Raw genomic sequence first — 13,289 nt, 5'->3', positions numbered from 1 at the left:
ATGTTCACAACCACTGATCCAGCAATGGGTAGATGAAAATGGCACTTTTATTTAGAGGAGTAGCTACAATTGCAATGCACTGGGAAAATAGTCTCCAGTTAGCCTTTAGGCCGAAAAGAGTGGCATGCAATAGCCCTCGTACACCACAATCTAGACTTGTAATCTCAAATACACATGATGGTCACTTTGGAGCATGTGTAATTGATGATAATACTGAGGTGGAGGCTCTTGAGCTGTTAGGGTTTGACATTGACAGCATACACGTTGGATTTAAAATGTAGGATGTATTCGTTTTTATTGACACTGAACGCTCAACAGCATATTAGCAAATGCCTCCCATTTCCTCAGTAACTTGACCACCAACAAGGGGAAGGCAGCCAATGGAATCAATGTGCATGATCTGTTCTCACAGATGATCATATTCCTCTTTCTGATGGGTATCTAGGTCACATAACATGTTTATGATATTAATGGTTAGCATAATCTGTAGGAAGCTGGCCTGGTGTGTTGTGAGCACCTATAGTGTTATCACCTTATAACAGGTCCAGGTATCCCCTATTAGTGAAGTGTAGGCAGTGTCTAGGAAGCTAGGCCCTCTAGTGGTAGCTGTGGATGAGCAACTAAGACTTATCTAGGTGACATGCAAAACTTATGCAATACAACAATAGTCACACAGCAACTTGAAAGAACCACATTGTGTTACAAAAATAAAGGTACTTTATTATGGTAACACAAATACTAGAATACTAATAGGCAGTTCCCCCAACTGGAGGCAAGTAAACACACTATTATATACACATTAGCAATCAGCATAGAAAGCAATAGACATTGGCAAAAACAATAGAAAACAGTGCAGGTCCTAGGGGAGGGCCAAACCACATACTAAGAAAGTGGAATGTGAGATGGAGTCCCCTACCTAAGGATGTGGAATCTGTGAAGGGGAGCTGGAGGAACTAGGAACCCCAGGAGGAGAATACCAGAGTGACCCTCAGCGACCACGAGAGCATAGGTAAGTACTTGGTTTTCCCCAAACCCAACAGGAGGACGTTGGAAAAGGATTGTGCAAGACCCAAACAAGACTGGAAGAACCCAAAGGTAGATTCTGGCAGAAGAGGACCTTCAAAGGAAGGGAACCATGTCCAGTTTGCGATGTAGTGTCTAGTTGTGGCAGGAGCCACTACCCACCCTTCTGTGGATGCAGGACCAGGTCGACGAGGGACGAAGACGACCAGCTGTGCAGCACAGATGAACAGAAGTTCCTGAAGTGATGCAAATTGTGTCCCAAGTCATCTGTCAGGTTGCAGTTGGTCAGTGGTGCTGGAGAGACACCACCAAGCCTTGGCACATGCAAAAGAAGAAGAAAACTAGTTGCAAGGCTGAAGAGGCCCAGCAAGGCCTAGGGGACTTGACCCAAGGATGGGAGTCCGGGATGACCCTCAGCAGTCAGGAAAGTCACAAGAAGAGGAAGCAGCCCAAACAGGCAACCCACTGGCAGCAGGCACAGCAGTCACAGTGAGGTCCACTTAGCACACCTGAAGAGGAGTCCCAGGTCACTGGAGCAGCAGATAGGAGACTGTGCTTGGCAGGAAAAAGTGCTGGGGGCCGGGGCTACAGGAAGCCTGAACATCCCTTGGAGGAGAAGCAAACAAGTCTCAGTAGCTGCAAGAGGCGCGGTGCACAGGGGTACTGTCCTGTAAGGAAAGGCAAGGGCTTACCGTCTCCCAAGTTGGACAGCTGCCAGAAAGGACCAAGGGGACCACTCCAGACCACCACCACCTGTGATGCAGGATCCACACAGATCTGGAGGAGATCAGATCCAAGCAGCTGGTAGTCGTTGCCTGCAGATGCAGGGGAGCGACTCCTTCCCTCCAAGGGTGATTCCTTCTTACTTCTTGTGCAGGCTGAAGACTCGCCACACTCAGAGAATGCACAGCTGGATAAATGTTGCAGTTGCTGGAAGGAGCCAGAGAAACAATGTTGCAGAGCAGAGTTGTTGAAGTTGCAGATCGTCAGTTCCTGGAGGGTCCAGTTGCAGTCCTAGAGACCAGAAGATGAAGTAAACAATGCAGAGTCCTGCTGGAATCTTGCACGTCAAATCTGAGGACCAACCCAAGGCGACGACCCTTAATAGCCCAGAGAGGGGGATTGGTCACCTGGCAGGGTGACCACCTATCAGGAGGGGGCTGAGAAGTCACCTACTGGACCTGACCACTCAGATGCTCCCAGGGGCCTCTGCCCACCTTGGATTCAAGATGGCAGAATCAAGTGGCCACCTGGAGGAGTTCTTGGCACCACCGTGGTCACTTCCCTTTCCTTTGTCCAGTTTCACACCAGAGCAGGGACTGGGGATCCCTGGACTGGTGCACACCAGTTTATGCGAGGAGGGCACCAAATGTGCACTTCTGCTCATGACCGGGTGCCCTCACACACAGGGACCTGCACCCTGCCCTCTGGGCCTACAATAGGGGTCACTTACAGTGACCTGGTTTAGTGACCTGTGGTGTAAGAGTGCATGCACCTCTTCACACATGATGCAGTGGCAGGCCTACAGACACATGTTGCAGGGGCTCCCATGGGCGGCACAATACATGCTGCAGCCCATGGGGAACCCCTCGTGCCCCAGTGCCCTGGGTACCTAAGTACCATATACTAGGGACTTGGATAGGGGCACCAGTATGCCAATTGTGGGGTGTGCAAAGTCCTAGGTAACCAAATTTAGAGGGAGAGAGCACAATCACTGGGGTCCCCGGTAGCAGGATCCCAGTGAAAACTCGGGAAACTAGAAGAGTGTAACACAGTTCACCTCCTTACTTGTGAACTAATGTATTTTCTTCTGTTCACGTCTTCAGAGTCTCATCAGATTGAGCAGAAAGAAAGGATGGGCGCGGTCTGCCTGTCCACAGCAGCAGCTTGGGATACTGAACTGAGCATGATTGGAGACACCCGATTCCCCTGTCAGTAGCTCTGGAATTTTTATTCTGTGAAAGGAATGTACTTTACTCAGCAGTGAGATTTCAGAAAGAAAAGTTGACGTCTATTTTAGACGTTTTATTTAGTCAAAAACGGTTTTGTTTTAAACAAACACAATGGATCGATCAGAAAATACAACTTAGGGAGTGATTTAGGCAAAGGTGAACTTAGTTCTCTGTGTACCCAGACTATGGAAGCGCTTTAAAAATTATTCTCAAGTTAGTATTTCTTTTTTTTTTTTTACACTCTATTTTAATTATAAAGACATTGTTAAAATATTTCAGGGCCCAGCCTTTAAGAATATTGGTTATGAGTTAAGTACACCTCAATCCTGCAAAGGGCAGCTTTCAAGCACCAGCCAACAAATGGTCCATGAGAAAAATAAAAACAAAAAAACACAACATTCAGTGTTTGATGCAGAATAATTTATTTACACATATTCAGTTACTAAATGCCCATCCTAACACACAAATACAGATCTTAATGTGCCCACCTCCTTTAGGTCGGAATCTGCCTTTGGCTTTTCAATCCAGTCGTACCAGATATCTGATCAATTCGCCCCTGGGAAATCCCTAGTAGCCACCTACTGCCCAGGATTCATCAGGATGAATTCACTGCCACAGAGGGGAGCATGTGCCTCCAGTGGAAGCTGAGCAAAGACAGGCAATGAGGGGGACATCACTCCAGCCTTCATCTACCTATCTGCGGCTCTAACTGTGGGGAGGGAGGCTGGGGCTTCCAAGGAGGCATTGACGCAACAACAGCCTTCCGAGGAGCAGACCAGGAGAGTGAGCGGTAGAACCAGAGACTGCCCTCACCACATGTAGAGGCGGTGTTTGACATTCAGTGCACTGCAGGGAAATACCGCCCCAAGGTCGCGAACATGGAGAAACTAGCAATGGTGAATTTCCACTATGGGATTTGCTAGTGTCGTTAGATCCCACTGGAAAATCAGTGCAGCTTTACTTTCCAATTCAGATACGTATAAAAACCTATAAGCTCTCCTCAGAGGAGCAATTTTCTGGACATTCTTTGGAAAGGTATGTGGCAGCTGCGCTTAAGATTTGCACCTTTTCTGGACAAATGTACTAGGCAATTCTGCTAAACCCAAAGGTGCAATATCGAGACAACTATCTAAAGCTTCCTCTTTAATACTGGTTTCTACTCAAGACACTGCATCCCCTGTAGTAGCTGGGTACATCTGAGGGCTATCGGTGGTGTCCAAAAAACACAAAACTTGCAATCTTACCACTCTTTGAGGGAGTTCTGCACTCTGATCATGAACTATATTATTCTGCCAACTGCAGTAAGATATAAATATGCATCTGGATACAACTGAGGCTTAGGTCTGTCATGTAAATATCAAATGCAATATCTGCTTATACTAGGGGGGACGAACTTGCCCCCATATGGTACCAGCTACTATCCCCGAGCAAACGATAGATCTAAATGTTCATACCTTCAGCAGTCTCCTAACTGCTAAGAAACAGCAGAAGGTGATTGTTAAGCAAGAGAATTAAGGCAAACGTAACCACCTTAGAGCCTTAGGAGGTAGTAGTAATCACATTCTGATCCAAACCCCAAGAGTAGGAAACCTAGAAGACCGGATTCAGGGATTCCCAGGAACACCCTTCCCTTCTACAAAACAGCAGCAACACAGACTCTTTGTGTCCCATCCCCTGTCCCTTGCTTGAGCAACAGAGAGGCACATGTGAATCTGGAAGTAAGAAGTGATCAGCCTGGACAGCAAGCACCCTCTGGCTATGATAAAAGCTGATGCATGGAAAGTTCAGAACTTGATAATTTTTTTTTTTTTTTGCTGTGCATCAATTCTCAGAGTTCTTTTGATTCAGTGGTCTTCATGTACAGAGGGACATTTTTGCTGTTCAAAAACAGACCTGGAAACAAAGGAGAACTAATTTTCACAGTCTAGTTTGTTAAAAAGCGCATGTTTATACTGCATTTGAAAGACAGCATCATCATGGGTCTGTCCTTCCTTGCGAGCGCCCCTCCTGTTGTGGTGGACACTAGCACAGCATCACATGCATCCTAGCTCCACTGATGCTCGCACACTCTTGACTTGGAGGAGTCCCATCGGAGCGGTCAATCAACTTCTTCCTCGTCCATGACCGCAAAGGCCTTTTCCTGAAAGGGTGAGAAAATTGCAGACATTAGTAGACATAAGAAACCGAGGCACTGCCATCACTAACATCTCACTGGAGAAGTATTAGACTAAGACATCCTCCAACAATTTCTTTTTGAGTTGACTGTCCGTCAGTCTTGGCACGAAAGAGAGGACTCTAACTAGATAGATGTACAAATGCTGGAGATCCAGACTGGCACCCCGGACACCATGCAACCCACCGGGAGGCTTAAGAGCAACTGTGACACATGGCACCTGTGGTTTCTGTGGATCCCTGCTCTTTGTAAGGATGGGAATACCCAGTATAACGTGATATTAGTAAAGGAACTGGAGGGGTCCTCTCGAGATTCATTACAGTGCCTGGTAGGACTCCAGTTGAAGGTCAGCATAACCCTTTCAGTTCTTCTTGGAGTTCAGACGGCTTCTACAACAGGATCAGAACAACTATGAGACAATTAAGGTTTCTCGAGGGTAGCCAAAAAATGAAGAGAGGAAGGTGAAGGAGAGGATTCATGGGGAAGTGGGAAGCACAGCAGTGATCAGGAGCACAGCAGGCAGTACGGTAACGCAGGGATATAGGAGGTGGGCAACAGAGATCAGAACAATAAGCTAATACTTGCAAGTGTAACCCTCTAGCATGTGGTAATTTATAGACTGAAAGCTGCTCCAATTAAAAGGGTGTGGTGAGATGATATTCTCTCTCTCTCTCTATATATATATATATATATATATATATATATATATATATATATATATTCACATGATATGTACTGATCCCGCCCTCTAGTGTTGGGCTCGGAGCGTTACAAGTTGTTTTTCTTCTAAAGAACATGGACATTTACACGGACATCTTATTTACTTACTACATTTAGTTGAACATTTACATTCTTTCACTCTATCACTCCTTCCTACACCCTTCTGTGGGAAAACAATCTAACAAAGGAGTCGATGCACTTGCGCACTATCACCAAAAGGAGGAGTCATTCAATCCTGTGACTAGAAAAAAAAGAAAACAACTTTTAACACTCCGGGCCCAACATTAGATGGCAGGACCTATGCATAGCAAGTGTATCTGCAGGGACACATGCCATCGAACACACACTATATATTTTCAACAATTCTCTTCCCATTCACATTTGTGAAGGAGACGCCGGCCTTCCAAACTCATTGCACAATAATCACTTTATTCACGTACCGACTGTACAAACTGAAAAACTTCTAAGGTTTTGGGCAACGCATTTCAACCAAATCGATCTTAATAGCCCACCTTTTTACAAATGAAAAAACAAGCTACACCACCCCATGACATTATATACTGTCCGTTAATGAACACAGAAGAAATCCTAAAACAAAACCCCTTTACGCATCCATCTTAAACTATACTACTAACAATATTACTATTTGTCATCCTATTGCTCCATTATTTTACTTTATACATCTATATACAATAGTAATTCAATCATATTCATTTCTTAATTATTTCTGATTTTCTAACCCATAAATCAAACGTTTTTCTCCTTTTAATCTTCATTTAAACATTATAAGATAACCCCTACCTCATATTTCTCTTCAAACTTTTTTCTCTTCTATGTCATATTAACACATTGACTCAATAAATCAAATATAATAGGAGTCCATATCAATACAAAGTTTATACGGTGGTGTAGACTACATCATTTAGCGCCCGGCCCTCATATATTTCATATCATCCCATATGTACATACAATTCTTCATCCTGGTATTTTTTGGAATTGACAGGGTTTTGCTGTCCCCACGAGGAGGAGACAGGGAACAAGTTCTGAGGAAGATGGAATCGGAATACATAATTAGGCTTAATAGAGTTATCTTATGCTGTTTAAATGAGGATTAGAAGGAGAAAAGAAAATTTTGATTTATGGGTTAGAAAATCTGAAATAATTAAGAAATGAATATGATACATACATACATATATATCTATAGAGATAGATATTTATATACAGAGAGATAGAGAGCGAGAGAGATAGATATTTATATACAGAGAGATAGAGAGCGAGAGAGATAGATATATATATATATATATATATATATAGAGAGAGAGAGAGAGAAAGACATATATATATATATATATATATATATATATAGAGAGAGAGAGATTGAGATATATATATATATATATATATATATATAGATATATATATATATATATATATATATATATGATGTTAACTATATTAGACCAGCTAAACAGGTAGCATTAAAGCCAGTTTCAGACAGTGCCATCAATCGTTGTTCTGTTAGTTAGGGTTTTTATAAGGGTAGTATGGGAAATCATATGGCCCGGAACAACTTGGATGCAGTTTTCTCCGTACACTTCACCCGCTTGCAGTTTTCTCCGTACACTTCACCCGCTGTGATGGGTAACACAGCAGCATGCATCCAGATACTTGACTCCTCTTCTCATCCCTTCTGACCTGAGGAGCTGTGGGTGAGTGCTGTACCGGCAGGAGCAGTGGCTATGGCCAGCCGGGAGAGCTCGCTGCCACCATCTTGGTTGACAGCCCTTTCACTACCATAGCTGCTGGTCAGTACACTGGGATGAATTAAATGGCAGCGCACTTCCAGCACCATTGGAGACCTCTTGATATGTGGCCTCCATAGATCTGTTGGGTGGTGGTGAGGGGTGGCGGGGTTTTTAGCTCATACATTCCCTTCACCCCATAGCATGAGGACATGCAGGGGTAATCTAGGCCACTTCAAACCTGGAGTTCTGATCCATCTACGGATAAGTGCTTCTATTATTACAAAAGAAAATCTTTGTATGCTTCTCTGCCCAACATAGGCCATGATTTGGGATGGTTATTACTTCACTGATTGAGGAACATGCAGTGTAGGAGTAATGATCTGCTGCGTCTCGTGAATAACTGCATTGCGGAAGGGCATGAAGAGTGGCGGATCTCTGGCCTAACAAACTGCTGAAAATGAAGAAACCTTTGATGGTCATCGCCACCAAAAACGAATACCTTGAGGCAAGGTGATGCTGCAACAGTATTCACATTGCAAGCCAGCTTGAGTCCTAAAATATTTGTTTGTTAAAAAAAAAAAAAAAAAAACTTTTGTATGGGTCTTTGATCACTCAAATTCTACACCTTCCACTGTAATTGAGAGGGCGCATAAGTCTCTTGCTTTGAAACACATCCCCTCCCACAGACTATTCCGCAGCCACTAATTGGACATTTACTCAGCTTTCAAACTATGCATGTCCAGAGAAAAAGACATGCTACAATACCAAGGGTCAAAAACCTTCATATAACCAGACTTTATCCCACAGTCCAAGATGCCTGGCCCAAATTTAATGACATGAATAAACTGCTTTGGTCAAACAGTATTATAGACCCTATGCAGTGCCTGGCCAAGATAAGGGTCAACATCAATGGCATGACACACCCTCACTGATGCTGATAACCTTGCAAAATTCTGTAAGACCCATGTCAGCTTGCAGAGAGCGTTGGTCCCGGGCTGATGGACATCCGATCGACCTGAACCAAAAGGCTTCTGAAGAGTAACAAGTGCACTTGACCAAGTATTTGTATTCCTAGTCCTGCTATAGACCGGGGGATAGTGCCTGAAGGGTCATACACAACAAGTGAAATGGAGGTGGCATTGATTTACAAATGCTTTTGAGTGCAGCACAACATGGCTTAAAACTTGAGAAGATGCATAATGGGGTAAGCAGAGTCACAGTTAATTACTCATCTCACTGACATAAGCGATGATGAGTCACTACTCTTATTTTTTGTCCATGGTTTTGGGTCCAGGCAAGCTCCCCGCACCCATGTGTTGATCACTAGTATTGGTAGAACTATATAGTGGCATGGCATCCAGGAAGGGTCACTGATAGTTGGAGGTATCAATGTGTGTCTACGCTTTGGGACACAGGTTCCCTGTACCACCAGATGTTCTGCAGCTCTGGCAGTGGTACTGGTGAAGCCCCAGAGAGCTGGATGTTTTAGAAGCCCACTTCCCACAGTGAAGACATGGATTAGAGAGAGAGTTGCAGCAGTGGGATTAATACTTATGCTTCACTGCAACCTGTTACTTTTAGCCCCAGAAGCACACCTAGGGGATGCAGCTCCCACTGCCTCCAAAGTCTACTCAATTAAATTATCTAGGACCAAAGACAAGAGGCCATAGAAATATATATGAAATGGTGGCTGCAAGTAGGTCAGTTGTATTTCAGCATAGGAGCACCCCATTCCCTCTGCTCAAAGTGGGCCAGGACCATATTCCACCAGCAAGGCGTGCCCAGAGTTACTGCTCTGACCGACCTGTGCCATTCTATCTGCCCTGCCTTTCCAAATATGACCAGAAACTCTAGTGAGCTGACAAGGGAAGACAGCCAGGAGATTCAGACATGCGTCCATATTACCATTTATAAAGAATCCACCAACTCTAGATAAATCTCTCCCTGAGGTACAAGAGGAATTAAAAAACACAAGTTGTTTTGGTACATGACATGAAAATACCTCAAAGTGAATCATTGAATGTAGGGGATAAAGCCAAGGAAATGCTTTCAGAATGTGGTTACAAAAGCCATTTAGTCTCCAGCAAACTACAAAACTGGGGGAACAAGCTAATAACTCGGTGGTAAGCTTCAGGAGCTTTCGGGAGGCCACAGCAGATGCATCTGAGGGCCTTCTGTTGCCCCTTGTGAATAAATTCTCAAATCCAAACTTAGAAGGCAGCACTCCCATCAGGCTATGGAGCCAATCATGCAAATATCTTTTGGTTTCCCCTTCAGCGCCACAAATAGTAAAACAAAAACAAAAATTACAGGAGGAGTTGTGAAATGAATCAACCTAGAGTAATTTAGTCCCCAGATCGAGGTCAAACACAAACTACTCTAACACAGTCCAAATTAAAGAGAAGCAAGACACCTGTTGGAGATGACCCACTTTGTTCCTACTATAAATGTCTTTCAAGTAAAAATGTAGATTTATATAGCGCGGCTTATCACCTGTAAGGGTCTCAAGGTGCTGTCCATAGGCACAGGGAGATTAAGTGATTTGCCCAGAATCACAGGATGTAGCGCCGTCGAGGAGGATCGAACCCCGATCTCTAGCTCCCAAGGCGGTCGCTCTGACCGCTGCACTACATCCTCTCCCGTCAAGTAGAAGGCAGAACTCGCCATGCACTACTTATGACCTCAAAAATTACTTCACTCTTGACATGTTCTACGACATTGTTGATAACATCTAAAATAACATCATTAATGACAACCCTGTACATGGTGGGGCACAAGCCACAGTTACTTCAGTAAACTTTAACTTTTCAGTTTTAACTCACAATTTAAGTCACTGTAACACACACACACACACATATATATATATATATATATATATATATATATATATATATATATACACACACACACATATATATACATACACACACCTACACACACATAGTTTTTCAATGAACAAGGTACAGATGCGCCTTACTGGAAAAAAAAAAAGAAAAAGAAAACACTCTCAACAATCCCACACTAACATCCTTTGACTGTGCCAGACCAAAAATGTATGAGATCTGTTAATGGGTTGGTACAAAAATTGTCCACGGCAGGTATGTAGCTGCCTAAAATGTAAATGGGTCGATGTAATCAGCACTGAAGCCAGAAATAGAAATAGTTTGGCTTAAAGGACAGTTACTTTTCTGAGCATGTATCACATCAGCCTATGATCAATTTATAGCCTGCCTTACCCATCCTCCATGCTCTTGGATCCAGGGGCTGAACTTTTCCTTAAGGTACTTAACCCCAAATCCTAGCACTTTGTTCATGGGGTGGTTGTCGATGGCCGTCAGCTTGGTAGTGATGTCCATGGCAAACGCAATTTTCACGCTCTGCTGCTGGATTTCCATCTCTTCCTCGATCACCTGATTTCCCACGTACAGGTCCGTCACTTTCGTGAAGTAACTGTAAGATGTAAGCAGTTTGCGGATGCCCTGGTATAATGTCTGGTCTGATTTAATCTGCAAAAATTGAGAGGAACTGTTGAGTGCTGAGCTGGAAACCCACCTTCTTTGAACAGCAATAAATGGGCAGATATAAGTTAGTAGACTACCATATGAAAATACCATAGGTGAAACCCCCAGGCCCATCAAACATGTATACCAGTATAATGGTTCCATGTGTCCATTACACCTATAGCTAAAAAAGAAACATTGTGGTCAACAGGTTTAGAATCACTGCAGTTAAATGATCCATTTAATAAATATCATATAAATCTGTTAGTTTAGGTAATTCATAAAAACTTGCTACAAAGTAACTTATACCTATCATACACGCATTATAATTATTATAAGGCTCAGAGAAGCAATCTGATCGGAAGATGCTGTTCATACAATTTCTCCCAGTTAAATACTTTACAAGTAATTTTAATATCCGGATTAGAACACTGGAAACTAGAGAAACCCTTGTTTTTTTTTTTGTTAACTAGAAAACTTGCAATATCAAAAATCCCTGCAGTGTTAACACCCCCTTCTTCATTATAAGATTTACTTTTGCACTTATTACAAGCTTTTTTAATCAATAAAAGAGTATATGCTATGCAGTTTCATAAAACAATATGCATTAAAGTGCAACGGAAGAAGAGCAAGTAAATATAATTTGTATAAAGCAATTTTTAGTGCACCAACTCGACAGGGGCTTAGCTTCAGGGTTTTTTTGAGGTGTCAACACCCCACCAAATAAATGTACTTTCTGATAGATTGTTGAGTATAGGTGATTTCATTCGGGTATTGTGTGATGTCAGTCGGATTTCAGCAGCAGTTTTTAAATTCACAAAGACAAAAATGCACACACACTCACCCTGAGATTTGAAAGTCCCGAAAATATTGGTTATTTTGCAGAATATTGTTTTTTCTCTCTCAGTACTCCTACCGAACCGCATTCCTCTCCCTTTCCACTGCCTCTTTGGCCCCTCTCATCCACACTACGTGTCTTATAATGTATTTAAACATTATATACCAGCCTGATTGTCGGAAAATCTGAACCTCACACCCCCTCAATCTTACTGACCAAGCTACCAACCTGCAAATCTACCCTAACATGTCATGTGTAAAAAAAGACCAATATCATAATGTTGGTAGGGGACTTAATTACATTTATAGCAACATTTACTTTAACAGGTCTAGCCAAAATACCTCCCAGGTATTTAATGCTCTAACCACTTCATTGTTGAAATGGATTGCACAAAAGGTACCACTGACGAATAATTCAAGAGGAGAACTATGCTGGAGTGATTTAATGGATTATCTGGTTACCAATAAGCATTGAATAATTACAGTATCTTCTTACCTGTTTTTCAGATGATAGCTGGATCAGTTTTGATTTGTTAAGAAGGTGCCATTTAAATAATTTTTTGAAATTCCTCAATGTGTTTACTACACAAACAGCATTTCTAAGCAATAGCCTCAGTACTCTGTTCTGGGAGTGCAATCTATATTTGTTTTCTTTATTTGTACCGTAAACATGCACATCAACATTTGATTTATGATGACAGATGAAATGACCAACTTTTGTTTTTACGTAGGGTCTGGTGGTGTGGAGGGGATGGAGAGTGCAGGGAGAAGAGTGCATTGTTTTCTTTTGAGTTTTGGAGGAAGAGCAGCGGGCGATAGGACACTTGTAACAAAATGACTTCAGGAACCCGTGGATACGAATCAATCGAAATCTTTTCCACTTCAATCATGAGGAAATGTTTCCAGTTCTACCAAAGCCCAAACACAGAATGGATGCTGGGGTCTTAATTGCCTCTCAACTCCACTCCAGTAATGGCATAAGTTTTTGCTTCCCCAATACATGCTGACTCACATGCAACACCTGCAAAATGTAGCAAGATGGATAGCTACCAACACACAGTATGCCAATCCATCACACCTGTTGGGTTACCCATCCTTCAGCACAATAAATTCAAAGCATTGTGCTTAGTTCACAAGGTTTTTGCAGACATTGCCCAACCTGATAGACTAACTTGGTGAGGCCTAAAAGGTGACAGTGTTTCGCTCCACGACATACTTGGTGTAGGAGGATCGAAGCCGGATGAGGTCCTTGAGGTTTCTTCAACAATTATTAACCTCAGGTAAATGATAGTTACAGAAGAGTTGTTTTGGTGAATGGTAATGGAATCTGGCATCCCTT

The 13,289-nt window shown here is 42.8% G+C and overlaps 1 protein-coding gene across 4 annotated transcripts in view; it reads right to left on the bottom strand.

Moving 5' to 3' along the window:
• Positions 1–3,380: 3,380 nt before the first annotated feature.
• Positions 3,381–13,289, bottom strand: part of BCL2L14 (BCL2 like 14) — a 105,850-nt gene continuing 95,941 nt past the window's right edge. For all 4 annotated transcript variants that reach the window (XM_069228014.1, XM_069228013.1, XM_069228017.1 and 1 more), the window contains 2 exons: positions 10,850–11,119; positions 3,381–5,115 (listed from right to left, as the gene is read on the bottom strand). In XM_069228014.1, the coding sequence (XP_069084115.1) occupies positions 5,074–5,115; positions 10,850–11,119 (312 nt within the window). In that variant the 3' untranslated portion in view covers positions 3,381–5,073. The remainder of the gene's footprint in view (positions 5,116–10,849; positions 11,120–13,289) is intronic.

This window comes from Pleurodeles waltl, chromosome 4_1 (assembly GCF_031143425.1).
Source record: "Pleurodeles waltl isolate 20211129_DDA chromosome 4_1, aPleWal1.hap1.20221129, whole genome shotgun sequence".
NCBI lineage: Eukaryota > Metazoa > Chordata > Amphibia > Caudata > Salamandridae > Pleurodeles > Pleurodeles waltl.
Note: the sequence above shows the minus strand (reverse complement) of the source record. Positions and strands in the feature narration are given on the sequence as shown.